Below are 14,412 nucleotides of genomic sequence, written 5' to 3'. Positions count from 1 at the left end.
AGTTGAGAGTATAATTAAAAAAAATAGAAAAATAGAGTAAAAAAATAAATTTTTAAAAATGAGGTATTAAGAACAAATAAGTTTTAAAAAGGAGTATTTTGTGCAAATTCTTCTTGTTAATATTTACAAAAAGAGGGCTTCATGTTTAATTGTTTTAAAATTTATGGATATTTTATCCTTAGGGTCGAATTTTAAAAATACAATCTAATTTTTAAAATGAATTATTAAAAACATTTGATCGCAATTGATAAAAAATATAAATATTTGAATTTATAAATTAAAATTCAAAATTTGAGACAAAACTGCAAAAAAAAAAAAAATCAAATTAGATATAATTATAAAAGTTAATTTTTTTAATGTAAAAAATAATTTGGCTTTGTATTAACGGAAAATTCTTACCTAGTCCCGGTCCATGAATTTTTCATGCACCTACCCAATGAGGTGTTAGAAAATCTAATATAATTTTCTCTCTTTTCTTATTATTTTCTCTTTCTTTTAATTTCTCTAACACCTTATTGGATAGGTCCATGAATTTTTCATGAGCCCGATCTAAGTAAGAACTTTCCTGTATTAACAATGAAAAAAACTTATAGAAGCTTTGAATAGTCAAAAAGTAGATTATGTGAATTTTTTTTGGCGTGAGCTAGCGGTGTGACAGCTGTTGGTGTTTTGCTAGTTTTGTATTTTTAAAGCGATTCAAATATTTTTAGGTAAAAAGAGACACAAATACACTCAAGTCAGGTACAAAAATTTCATAAAATCTTTAAACAACACTAAAATTAAGGTTTTGAGTCCAAAAATGGATTTATCAAGCAAATATTTTCGGGCAAAAATACACGAAAAAGGCAAACAACAAAAAGCAATTAATACATCAATCAAAATTGAAACTAATTGAAAATATGGAAAATTCTTACCTAGACCCGGTTCATCAATTTTCCATGCACCTATCCAATGAGGTGATAGAAAATCAAATACAATTTTCTCTCTTTTTTTTTTATTTTTTCTTTCTTCTCATTTCTCTAACACCTTATTGGATGGATCCATGAATTTTTCATAGACCGGGTCTAGGTAAGAACTTCCAAGAAAATATTACTCCTTTTAAAAGAAACACATATTGACGTGATAATTTTGATTGGGTCTCATAAGTCGTAAGTACTGCTTTGTGGTCTTGGGTAGTTTTTATTGATCTAGCTGAAAAATATAGTGTTTTGACCGTGTGTAGCGATTGAATTGAGATATGCACTAGGTTTGGATGACTCTTCTAACTTTAATTTGTTTATCGATTGATTTTACGTCGTAGATTTATGAGATTTGGTGGAGCAACAACAATATATATTTTATGTTATTTTATTAACCTAATTTTAATTTTCCCTCTTCCCTTCTAAAATTTGAGATGAAGTGTTATATTTTATATTATTTAACCACAAATCATTTTTATTTCGGTGTACTGCATATTCATATAGATGCCGAATAATGGTTTTGAGGCTACAATTGCCTAACAGGATTGGGATTTGAACTTGAGGGGGTCATGTTCACGATTTAACCGTTCATTACAAAATAAACGGTGTAGATAAAAAAAATTAATCAAATTAATCTACGCCGTTTATTTTGTGTAGAATGGTAATTAAATTGCTATTTTTATAAAAGGATATCAAATGAAAACTAATGCCTAGATTGCATTGTACACATCCTACAAAAGGGTGTTCCCAATATCATGTCTTCAACTAAATTTGAACCTACTATATCAGGAAGCCTATCAAAGGAAAATAGCCATTTCTACTTCACAGTTAGCCAAATTTTAGATGCAAAAACCTTTTAAGAAACATTGGCATCGAATATAATATTTCTATTTGCACAATTGAACGTGCAAATGGCTTCCATTGGATAACAATGTATGCATAGATATGACATTTAATGGTTGAATTAGCTTAACAACCTTTTACTATAGGATTTGTTTGAGGCCACTTATGCTATTCTTCACTGACCAAATATAGCTTCTGTGCATCATTAATCATGTCGATATCGAGAATTTTACCTCCGTCTTCAGACAAAATGCAGTTACTTGAGCATTTTAATTGCTCCATTGCTGCCTTGACAAGCTCTTCCATTGTTTGTGGAACCCACAAAACCACTCCACTTTTTCTCTTCTCTATTGGATCCCATGGGTGAAAGGGAAAGACTGTGCACTTCTCTCGTCGCTTTTCGGCTGCTGATCAGAATGAAAATATTTGTCAGGTGAATGTGTAGAGGGTAATGAAATAACTACAAGCATTAATATCAGAAAACAGTACAAAGTACCATGACTAGGGGTGTACAGGAACCAAACCAACCGAACCAATAAATTTGTTTGGTTCGATTTAAAAGTAAAAAAATTCAGTTCACTTTTGATACAAACTGAACCGAACCAAAAAAACCAACCATTTGAAATATTTTAAATCCTTGTAAATTCTATTCAGCATAATACCAAAGGTAATGATTGCTGAACCAATGACTCGTCCTATCTTCCTTTTTCCAAGGGATTTATTTCAGTCCATTAAATTTACTTCGATAGAAAAGTTCATGTTCCTTGATGATACCTGATTTCAATTTTTTGATCTAAACAATTAACCAAGTGGACTCACAAATTGTAATTAAGGGCACTGCAAATAATCCTCAACTGAAAATCTTAAAATCTAACAGAATTTTCAAGTTTCAAGCTGAAGCTTAATTTTATCTACTTGGAAAAGCACAAGTCACAAAACTTATGCAATGGGACTCGTTAACTTAGAACTATGCATTTAGGTATAATGTACCTAGTTATTTAGTTCAAACAGTGGGTAATTCTTGGCAAAGTGCAGCAGAAAAATGATATCAAGAAGTAATTTGAGAGGAATAATCTACTTGCCCTACTTCTTTAAGATCACAGTTCAATTAAAACAAAAAATGTTATGCTGTAATTCAAATAAATTGACAAAATAATAACATATTGTAGTATTTATCACATAAGGTTATTGAGCTTAGACCAAAAGAATTTCATTTCATCATTGGGTAATCCCTTAACACTTTCAACAGCTTTCCTATCCTTTAAATAATTAATCTTAGATAGGCATAAAGCCTTGTTACTTCCGTTTAGATGTGTGGAAAGTGTAAAGTTCAGTTTTAGGTATCACGGGTAATATTTTCATATGCCTTTAATCCTAGTAAAATAACTCATTTTAATTTTATAGAACTTTTGTAGATGGAGATTCTATCATCTAAAACATAACTGATTAATTCTAGATATCTACGTCTCATGAAACCAAAACAGTTATAGTGTATTTTGAAGCTGTATTTTCATTTTCAGAAACCTTCTCTTGCTTCACAAAACTAAATGTTCTACTGATATATCAATAGGCTCACAACTTTTGGGTGTTTACCAATTGCACCATAAATTGAAGATAAGATGTACCTCTAAAAAAAGGTAGGTATATACTGAAATTACAAAAGTACCTTGTATCAGTTGATGGGAAGCAGAAAACTCAGCCATCTGAGCTGTTTTTGCAACCTCAAGCAAATTGATTAAACTCTTATTGCCACCAACACGAGCATCATCAAGTGGGGTATTTCCCCATCTGCAAACAGTAAAAGCCAACCAATTACAAGTGAAGAAAAAGCAAATGACTGAAATGAAGTACTAACCCAAACTAAGAATTAAACAGCCAATTTCACTTATATGGAACACTTATCATATATTGAGTAAAAACATGATCATTTAAAAAGATAGTTCTTCCTTATGAATGATGGACGAAGTTCCAATTGTACCTGTCTTTTGAGAAAACACCAGCTCCTGCTTCCACAAGTAAACTTGCAATTGGGTACAACCCTTCTGCAGCAGCTACATGGAGTGGCGTTCGGCAATCAAAACTTCTGGCATTTGGATTCATTCCATTGCCCAAAGCCCTCTTTAAAAGACCCAAATCCCTCCTTGCAACCGCCATACATAGAAAACTACCAGAATCATCAGTTGCCAATGTTGCCCCCGCTTGAACCAGTAATGAAGCTACTTCATCACGCCCATTCTTAACAGCCTCAAGCAAGGGAGAATTTCCAAACTTATCTGGCGGACACAATAAATCAAATGCAGCTATAGCTTAATTTAGGTGAAAGATAGAATGGGAGAATATGTGAATTATACATGAGGAAGACTACTGCAATGAATCATTACAAGCTTACCTGAAATGTTGACATTCACTCCTTGGTCTATAAGGAAAAGCGTTATATCTCCATACCCTTTAGAAGCGGCAATGTGCTGTAGAGAGCACATATTAATTCTGTATAAGCATATTTAATTTCTGTACAATCGATTTTGCTTTCAAAATTTCTAATTAGAAAAATGAAAACTCCATAATTAAAAAATCACATGTTTAATGTTTTGACTAGATAGAAAGTGTAATTTTATTTTATTGTCTAAAATGTTAAGCTAATCGCAGGACATTTTCGTTCTGCAGTATGCTAAAGCTTCTAAATGTTGTCCACCAAAAAGTATAGAATAGACAGTATCTAATTCAATCTTGCCTCAGAGTAGAGGTGGCCACGATTCATAAACCGGTGGTTCCAAGAAATATTGGAACCGGTCCAGAATGCCCCTTAGACAGTCCGGGCCAGTTCGGAACAGAGCCGTTCCATATAACAGTTCAAGGCAATTCCAGAAAAAAATAAATTAAATATTAAAATAAGTTAAAAATAAAAAACCAAAATTAAGATAAGTGATTAATTATAGTGTTAATTTCATAGAAAAATCAACACCTTCACACGTTTTTTCATTTTAATCATGTCCTTTAAAAGTTGTCATATAAATTCACCACCTTTTGTTTTTTGCAAATCTTACAACTTTATTCAGGAAAAGATTTATTGATAAGGAACAAGGAAAAAAAATCCTAATTTTTTCAAAAATAGACAAGTTACTAACATGACAAGCAGCTTTTTGATTATATTTTACCTTCTATCATAAAAGTTAAAATCAGAACTCAAAATAATAGATACTTACAGGAAAAGGACAAGAATATGCAACAGTCTATCTCTAAAATTACAAGCATACTTAAAATAAAATAAGTATTTCTCAAAAAAATACTTAAGATAAGTCATACCAGAGGTGATCTTCCATCATAATCTGTCTTGTTAGGATCTGCTCCTGCCCCAATAAAACGTTTCAGACGATAAATGTCCCCATCATTTGTAGCACAATTCAGCCTTGCAGCTAGAACTGATTCAGATTTTTCAATGTAAAGGGCAACATCTGACTCCATTAATTCATTCTGGAAATTGGAATCCTTTCCCTGTCAATTGCAAAAGCTTACAGATATGAGGTTGGCTCATCGAGTTTATAGTTTCTAGTCATAGAGAGTGACTCCATTATCCCCCTTTCTGGTAGATGAGAGAAGACGTTACTGTCCCACAAGGAGTAGGCATGCTTACGAATTACAAATAACCATCCATTAGGTACTACTTGTGGAAAATATGCAAGAGAACGATGAGAAAATCATAATAAATCACCTCGATGAGGTTGTTCAATATAATTCGTCCATCGGAGAAGTAACTCTCTAGTATCTCCATAAAGGATTGCTTATCAACTAGTAAGAGCCTGCACAATTCCCGAACTCGAACTGTGTATGGCTGAGGAGTGTTGCAAAAAAAAGAAATTTCACCAAATGAGCCATAGGTTTGCATAGACATAGGAAACTCCTCTGTTTCATCATTTTCTTGTCCTCCTGCTTCCTCCTATAGATAATTCCCAAACAATCAAGTTTCTGTAATTAAACAATAATAACAACATAATAAATGAAAAGAATATACAAAAAAAAACATATATAGCATGTAATAATTATTAAAAATGCAAAAGCTTCCATAGTAAACAAAGATGTCCCAAGTGCATCTATAAAAAATATCTGGTTTATTTTTACTTAAAGAAACTATGCAGTGAAATTATATTTAATTCTTTCATCAAAAAAGTCGGACTACATTTTTTATTAATTGAGATGTCATTACTTTTGTAGCCTATTTTATCACAGCCATTGCCAACATCATTCTTGCCAGTAAGCATAGAATGCATCTTTGTTGTGTGATGACAAGGTTAAAAAAAAATTCAGAACAAGAATATAAAAAGGCTAGTAACTTCTTCAGCTAAAGACCACATTTTGCGTGCAAATTAGTTTTTCTTTGTTATGTGAACAACAATCACCCGAGATTACATCATATGAAAACCAGAACAGGATAGTTTTGGAAGAATCTAAAAAACTTCAATTCTCTAACAACCTTGCATCCAAACTGACAAAAATAGGAATCCTTGCTCACGCGCACAACAGATTCAATGTCAATAGTAAGAGCATAAAATTTCTGAGCTTTCTGATTAGGAATCCAAACTGAAAAAATAGGAATCCTTGCTCACGTGCACAACAAAATTTAATATCAATAGTAAGAGCATAAATTTCTGAGCTTTCTTATTAGGATGTATGCATATAAGAGCATAAGTTTCTGAGCTTTCTTATTAGGATGTATGCCTCCTTTTGTTTCTTAAGCTTTAGGCTTTAAAATATTGAGCGAAGGGTCAACCCGGTCCCTGAACTTGTGACCCAGAGTCGAATAATTCACTTTCAGCCATTTTAATCAATTAAGGATAATATTTTATTATTTTTAGATCAGTTAAAGACAATACTCTCTATTTTTTGGTCAATAAGGACAAAATTGGCTCATTCCGGCCCGTTGAACTTGTTCATATTGTATAATTTTGACCTTAATTGACCAAAAAATAGAAAGTATTGTCCTTAATTGATCAAAATGATTGAGACTGATTTATTTGACCCCGAATCACAAATTCAGGAACCGGATTGACCCTTTACTCTTTAAACATCCATGAGCTAAATATGATGATCAGTAAAACGAGATAAGGAACTTCATTTTCGGCAACTACAGAAACCAACAGACGAAGGGCCACAGAATCTGGACTATATGATGGCTAGATTAAGATGGAATAAAGTGAATGCAGAAATCTAATAAACTAAAGTCATGATGCTTAAGGATATGCAAATTGAGACAGAAATGTTGCTTCAAGATGAAAAATTACCATGACTAATTCACCATGACAGACAACATAAAACTGATCCACTATATGACCCTGCTCAGTGATGACTTCGCCAGGGAGAAAAAATTCTTCATGAGCTTTAATTGCCTGGTAAACCAACAGAATTAATTGTCAAAGAAGGCATTCTTATAAACACAGCAAAGTCAAATATATGCTAAATACTATTTATTGCAATGTCAATACAATAAATGCAAGTAAAGGATTGAATAACACAGTTTGTGCAAAGCGACATGTTGAAAAAGTAGCTCATCAAGACAAAGTTATACAAACACCAGAAGAATCAATCTTCCCAGTACATATATATTTTGGCAGGCAATGTGTTACATGGAAATTAAATAACTAAGACTAAAGTTGCTGTATGATGTTAAAATGTTTTAACAGATAGTCTGCTGTACCCAGCTGGGGACGGTTTTTCTTATTTCATAAGATGGAAAGAAATGGATCTATCATGTCTACAATATGGTGTTGATGAACCAAAAGATGATTGCATGATGCACAAAAGTAATGGCATGACTTTAGATTTTCCAATACTAGCTTTATCAGAAAAGGTTTCTGCCACAAGCTTCTTATACTGCATATCGCATATTTATAGTCTGAGCATTACGATAAAGCTACAGAAAACATAAGTCATTTAAGAACATAACAGTATTACAGCCTGAGCATTATAAACTTGAGTAAATTAGTATCCTTAAAACATTCTTAAATTGCTCCATTCTTTCATGCTATATAACATTAGATCCTCCCCTGATGTGCTCTGAAGCATACTTTAATTGTTTTCATGAGAGAGGAATCTTTTATCCCTACCATATCCTTATTTCTCATAGCTTACAAAAATTCCCAATTTCAGCTCTCTAAACCTTCTATTTCCTCCTATCATTTTATAAGAAATAATCTATTAGTCCTAGCATAGCAGCTAGTTTGTGATTTAATGCCAGTAATGAGAGGTTAATCCTCCTAAGCTTCTCTACTCATGTGTCATATTAAGAAATAAATTTCTCAGTTTGTGGATCAAGAATCAGATTGCTTTTGAAAATACAGAATCTGACTGAATTACAGAAGTTATTATAACTTCAAATAAACTAGAGTAAAAAGTCCATATAAAAATTAATGAAACCAGAAGATGCATGAAACAGTAAGTTTTTTTTGTTTAAAAACATCAAGTTCTTTTACTTTGTTATCTATAAATTATCACTTGGTAAAGGGTTTCATGATTCCTTTCATTGTAACAAGAAATAATAAGTTATAAATACTATTTTGTGCTACAAGGCTGATAAGAAAAGGTACTATTTTTATGATGAAATTGGTGAAGGAAGGTACTAGTTTCTGACAACAATGTCTGTAATTATTGCAGGGGCCAGAAAGTTATGAGGAAGTCTGTGCCGCTGAGAAAAAAGTTTGTCACTAAAGGTATTATCAAGCCCTATGCTTAAAAATGGTAGTCATTTTAGTTAATGAATACCCACTCTCAAAGAATTTTTGTGGAGACTAAGTAAAAAGACCAGTGCTTAACCTTTTCAAGCTAAAACAGTTTTTCCTGTAAAATGACAAGTCTTACAATTTGCTTGATAAATCCCGAAGAGCATCCTTCAAAAAGGGGAACTTCTTTAATAAATGGTTCATATAACTTTTGTGAGATCTGCAAAGAAGAAAAATTTACATTGTCAGGCATGCAACCAAGTTTTATATCTATAAGTGAAGTAGATAACGTTAGCTGATAAAAGGAATAAAACATGAAGTATCCACTGGAGAGGGTAAAAGAAAACAACACAATAGTTGAACCTGGCAGATTCAAAATATTAATCCAACCATCTTGAAGGCCATGTATAAGTTATTCATGTTAATGGCACTGCATATACCTTACCACATTGTCGTTTCAATTTACTATACCTCATATAAACTTATAAATGGCATATTACTTTCTACTACAAGAAAGTAAAAAAAGTTAATCGGCAATATCCCGTCCATAGGGGGCAGCATCAAGGAAGGACTTGTAAAACAAATATAAAAGCTTCCACCTCTTGACCAGTAAAAGATTCAATATGTTTCTCAAAGACTCTAAGCGATAGCTTCTTTGAAAATAACCTTTCTTTTTCTTAAAAATTGATAGATTTTGACCAAAAGAAAATTAATATCAAGTAATTCAGAACTAACAAGAACGAATTGCTTTTATTTATTTGAACAAGAACAAATTTCTTTTATTTATTTGAACAAGAAAAAAACAGATAATGCAGTCTCAAGTTCCAAATTAACAATATTCTATGTGTTTGTGGACTGAGATGCATCAAGTGTTGTCAATACCTTTGCTCGAATAGAAGCAGGAATATCCTGAAGAATAGCAGCGTCAGTGCAGCTTCGGTCATATTGTAATCTTAAATTCCCTTTAATGTCATTACTTATGCCCTTCCCTAGATTGTTTCTGTTCATGTATTTAATGAGATCAGACATTTTATCTCTAAACCTTTCAGTTTTTGATCCTTTCACAATCAATGCAGTCATGTTACCAAGTAGATAAGCCCCGAGAATCATGTCAAATGATACATAAATCATAACGAATATCATTTCCCTAACATTAACAGCATGTATTTCTCCGTAACCTGCAGAAGAAAATACATAGCCATTACGGATCATACAAATTTCAATTCCTGCACAAGTAACCTATGTTTGAAAATAGCACAGCTCAGTATCACATGAATCAAGTATAATAGTCATCCATAACAATAAGAAATAAGACTATTAAAAAAATAAACAATAACGCAATAAATAGGAAACTAGTTGATTGTGACTAAAACAACACATTAAATTTCGAGGAAGCTGGAGAAAACAAGGTTATAAGGATCCTCTAACCTATGAAGAAGCATGCCTAATACGAAGATCATTGCCCAACATCTATTTTCTTAAGCGCAATAAGTCTTCCTACTAATTTTCAATATAAGCAAAGTCAAAAAAAAAACCAAATTCCCTATTATTTTTTAAAAGACCGGTCAAACTGCTACCCTTCAGTTACAACTTCTATAAAAAAAATGGATTCAAATAGAGAAGAAACTGAACATAAGAAAAAATTACCGACGGTTGCCATGGTAACAATAGAAAAGTAAAGTGACGTGATATAGCGCTTCCAAAGATCAATATCTCTGAAGTTCATATAGTGATAGTCACCCATTTGTAAACTTCCAATCCATGTGTAACCTTCCTCGGAGGCAGGTACAGTAGTAGCAAGATAGTAGAATATACAGGCAGCGGTATGAGTGCAGTAGAGTTCAACAACAAGAAGTTTAACAATTCTTGTAAAAAGGTAATTGATCCTGAGATCTTTCTCCAACCTCTCGAAAAACTCCGTCACTCGTAAAGCCCGACTTAACCTAATCCATAACATGTACCTTACACCCTCTTTTTTCCCGCTAGCCTAATTAATCATTAGAAAAGCATTAAAATATATAACATTCAAATTGAGATGCCTTCCAACTAGGGGCTAGAAAAAAACCGGTCGTCCGAATTAACCGAACGAACCAATGATTTTTGTCGGTTCGGTTTTGATATAAGAAAAATGGTTTATGGTTCGGTTTGAAATTTAAATTATTCAAATTACCCAAACTGATTCAATTAACCAAAAGTTTCTCATGTTATTTTCGGTTTTAACCGAACAGACCAATTTGTCCGACTTATTCGGTCGATTCGGTTTTAATTTTTTCCTTTTTTTATTCGATCGGTTCGATTTCGGTTAAAATTTCTTATTCGGTCGGTTCTGTTTTCCCTATTCGTCCGAGCGGTTAACTCGGTTAAGGCAAAACCGAACCGACTGAAAGCTCATCCCTACTTCCAACTCTTAATGTTGAGAATTAGAAATTGAAACTAAAACTACAATCTTTTTCCAAGTTCAATTAAATTAAAAGGTTATACATCTAGTAGTAGTCAGTTTCAAATTCATTTGCAGAGTGTTTATAAAATTAGTAAAATAGAATTCAAGATAACCAAACAAACATAACCTTACTTTATAGATAGCATCCCAAGGCAAGCAACCCAACAAATCAACCAAAAACCTAGATTTTAAGTACCTGAAAAGATATTAAACAAAACATTACAATATTAAAATTTCTCATATTAATAACGGAGAAGAAGAAGAAGAAGGAAAAAATATGACCTAACGGCGATGAGATTGCGATTATAGACAAGGCGATAAGAGCGAAGGTCGCGATAAGCGACGAAGAAACGAACGACAATATCGATAAGAAAAGCGACTTGGCCGACGATGTCGAGAAGAAAAAGATCCTCCGGTAAACCTCTGAAGAAACCGAATTCTAGAGGAGTGAAGAAGGATGAGTAAATTGCCCATATCAGAATGAAATGCGTCCACACTTTATACCACCTAACACCCAAATTCACTTCATCAATTTAAATTCTCCACAATTTATAGTGTTTCTGAGTCAAATTCATACGTAAATGGAAACAAACGCCAAATTCATAATTATGTAATATTATAAGGACTAATTATAAAATAAAGCAAAATACATTTCTCTATATAACTTTAATTATTTTGCTACTATATGCTATACAAAAGGATTAACTCATTGGTTCCTTGATTTAATACTTTTAACATATTTGGTACCTAAACTTTTACTTGATTTTATCTGGTCTTTCTTTTACGTATTTTATTTATCTGACTCCTAAATTTTTCATTTGAAGTGTTTTAAGTGTATTTTTTTTATGTGTTTTTGTGAATATATTTTCTTCCAGTATCTTAAAAAAATTTGAAAACTTGCCCGATATTTTTATAAATATTTTTTAAAATTTAAAATTTTCTATTTTTAGTTCAATAAGAAATTAAATCAGATCGTCTAATTTCCTGAATTTATTTATTTTTAGCTGGCCTAAAAGTTAAATAAAAAATATTTTAAATTAATTAAAATATAAAGTGTGAGTTTATTAATACTGACGTATAAATTTAGGGATCAAAATGATCTTTTATTCAACAAATAATATGTAGCTACTGGCTACAGCTACAGCTACTAGAAACAAATAAAATAACCAAACGTAATCCAAGCCCCAATTTAAAAAAAATTAACGATAATCCACAAATTAAGAGAAAAACAGTTACTATCTTCAAAAAACCAAACAAAAACAGTTACCTTTTATCAGGATGAATGAAATAAGCAGGACGGGAAGAAGATCTCCCGCTAATGCTTCCTTCTCCGACGACAATCTCACTTCCGACCGATTCATTCCTAATCAACGCCGTAAAAAACTTCTTCCACGACGGCTTATTATTCTTGTCGTCGTCGAACTCTTCGTCGTCTATTTCACTCTCTTCTCTTCTGTCGTCTATTCTTCTATCCATGGCTGAGACGCCGATTAACCTTGGCTAGCCAAATCAGTAAAAAATTATGGATTCATTAGAAAGAAGAATAGGCGACGAAGTAAATTTAATGACGGAAAAAAACGAGAGAAAAAAATTGGTGAAAGAATTTAATTATTTAGTAATTGATATGGCACCGTCTTTTTGACAATGGCGGAATGTATAACAGTAAAAGAAGAAGAATCATCTTTGTTTAGGAAGTGGAATTAGGAATCCATTAAATTGGAACAATATTGATGTGCTTGGTGCGTATATAATGGTGGGTTTAACTGTTACTAATTATAAACAGCGTTAGTATTTTTTAGTCAAAAAAATATTTTTTTTATAATTTTAGCATTTTAAATATTTTACTTTGAGTTATTTTTCCGTTAAAAGTATTTTAATTTATTTAACTAAAAATCATTGGTGAAAACTTAATTTAACTAATAAATTATAACTCAAATATTATAAAAGCTCAGCAACAATCTATGTATGAGCTCAATTTTTTTTACAGATGCTCTTTTTTTAATTATCGGAAAAAAACAACAACTTAATTTAACTTATTTTTTGGATTTGTGTTAAGAATCATATATATGTTGTAGCTTATTCTTTTCTTAAGGGAAAAAACGGGCTAAAATTTTACTAATATCTACCTGAATAACAGCAGCAATAGAAGAAGGGGAACTAGACCATTCCTTACATACAGATATAGAATTGACCGCCCTAACTAAATAATTGGCAGCCAAATTCGTTGGGCGTTTTATAAAAGCATAGGATATAATAGAGCTTAACAAACTAAGACAATAGGCAATTATATCAAAAAAAAAAATAGAAACTTTGCAAAAAAACAAAAAGCCCAATTACTTAAAAATCACCCACCTTATAATTTTTTTTCATTTATACAATGACCTAGAAAAATTCTCAATTATACCCTGTTTTTAATTTTTATGTTTCCTCTATATCCTAAAATTAAAATTTTTGACAATTTAATTAACGTAAGGATGGAAATATTAAACAAAATTAATTAGAAGGATTATATCATACTTTTTTCTATTTAGAAAAATACAAATTAAAGACTAATTTAAACTTTTTCTTAAAGGAAAATAGATCAATTCAATTTATCAGGTAGAGGTGAACCATAAAAATTAAAAATAGGTTACAATTGAATTTTTTTTCTAAATCATGGTATAAACGGAAAAAAATTACAAAATGAGTAGTTTTTAAGTAATTAGACAAAAAAAAACACACATTTTTTCTTGGCAGAAGGTACAAAAAAAATAAGCTACAACAAATAAGCCCTCATGTTTTTAAAATTGAACACTTAAACTCTTGTTGTTTTAAAATCGAACAAATAAACCCTTTTAATTTACTTTTGGGACACTTACCCCCTCAAATTTTCGGTAAATATTTTAAACATTAAAATTATTTTTGAACTTTTTTCCTATATGATTATGAGAGACATGTTAACCATTGACGAGCGTTTCTAATAATGCTGGATGAAATGGGTTATTTGTTCTATTTGAAAATAAAGAGTGTTTAATTACATCAAAAAAAATAAAAAAAATGAGTTGTACTTTTATTAAAATTACGAGTTTTTTTTATACCTTTTACCTTTTTTCTTCAAATAAATCTTTTTGCACCTCTTCTCTAAAACTCTATTTGTAGTATGTTTTACCTACCATGACTATTATTTTATGTAGTTAATCTCAATTTCAATCTTATTCTCTATTCTTTTCTTTAGTATATATGTACCGTTATTTTTCCTTTTAATCATAATAAAAATTGAATTAGCTCCATATATAAAATATAATTTTCAATATTAAACAAACTTCAATACTCCAGCAACAAAGGTGTTATTTTGGTGAGAGATACCTTTAGCTTTTTTCAATATTTTATTTTCTTTAATGCTTTGATTAAGAATTGTGTGCTAAATAAACTGATCTTTATTCATCTAAGCAACAACTCTCAACATGTTTCATGTAGAGAA

The 14,412-nt window shown here is 31.3% G+C and overlaps 1 protein-coding gene across 3 annotated transcripts; it reads right to left on the bottom strand.

Annotated features, from left to right (window-relative positions):
- Window positions 1–1,825: 1,825 nt before the first annotated feature.
- Window positions 1,826–12,686, bottom strand: LOC126669665 (potassium channel SKOR-like). Of its 3 annotated transcripts, XM_050363188.2 has the most exons (14): window positions 12,584–12,678; window positions 12,220–12,452; window positions 11,235–11,459; window positions 11,085–11,148; window positions 10,160–10,499; window positions 9,395–9,690; window positions 8,652–8,732; window positions 7,079–7,183; window positions 5,512–5,736; window positions 5,106–5,294; window positions 4,192–4,267; window positions 3,781–4,075; window positions 3,469–3,590; window positions 1,826–2,209 (listed from the first exon to the last, which is right to left on the bottom strand). In XM_050363188.2, exons 2-14 carry the CDS (start codon window positions 12,426–12,428, stop codon window positions 1,971–1,973), a joined length of 2,466 nt encoding a protein of 821 aa, XP_050219145.1. In that variant the 5' UTR covers window positions 12,429–12,452; window positions 12,584–12,678; the 3' UTR covers window positions 1,826–1,970. The 3 variants fall into 3 exon arrangements, with proteins under 3 accessions (XP_050219145.1, XP_050219146.1, XP_050219147.1); XM_050363189.2 differs by having other exon boundaries at window positions 1,826–2,206; window positions 12,220–12,682; XM_050363190.2 differs by lacking the exons at window positions 1,826–2,209; window positions 3,469–3,590; window positions 3,781–4,075 and having other exon boundaries at window positions 4,203–4,289; window positions 12,220–12,686.
- Between the last annotated feature and the right edge of the window lie 1,726 nt (window positions 12,687–14,412).

This window comes from Mercurialis annua, linkage group LG2 (assembly GCF_937616625.2).
Source record: "Mercurialis annua linkage group LG2, ddMerAnnu1.2, whole genome shotgun sequence".
NCBI lineage: Eukaryota > Viridiplantae > Streptophyta > Magnoliopsida > Malpighiales > Euphorbiaceae > Mercurialis > Mercurialis annua.
The sequence above is the reverse complement of the archived record's forward strand: the minus strand, read 5'-3'. Positions and strand labels throughout refer to the sequence as shown.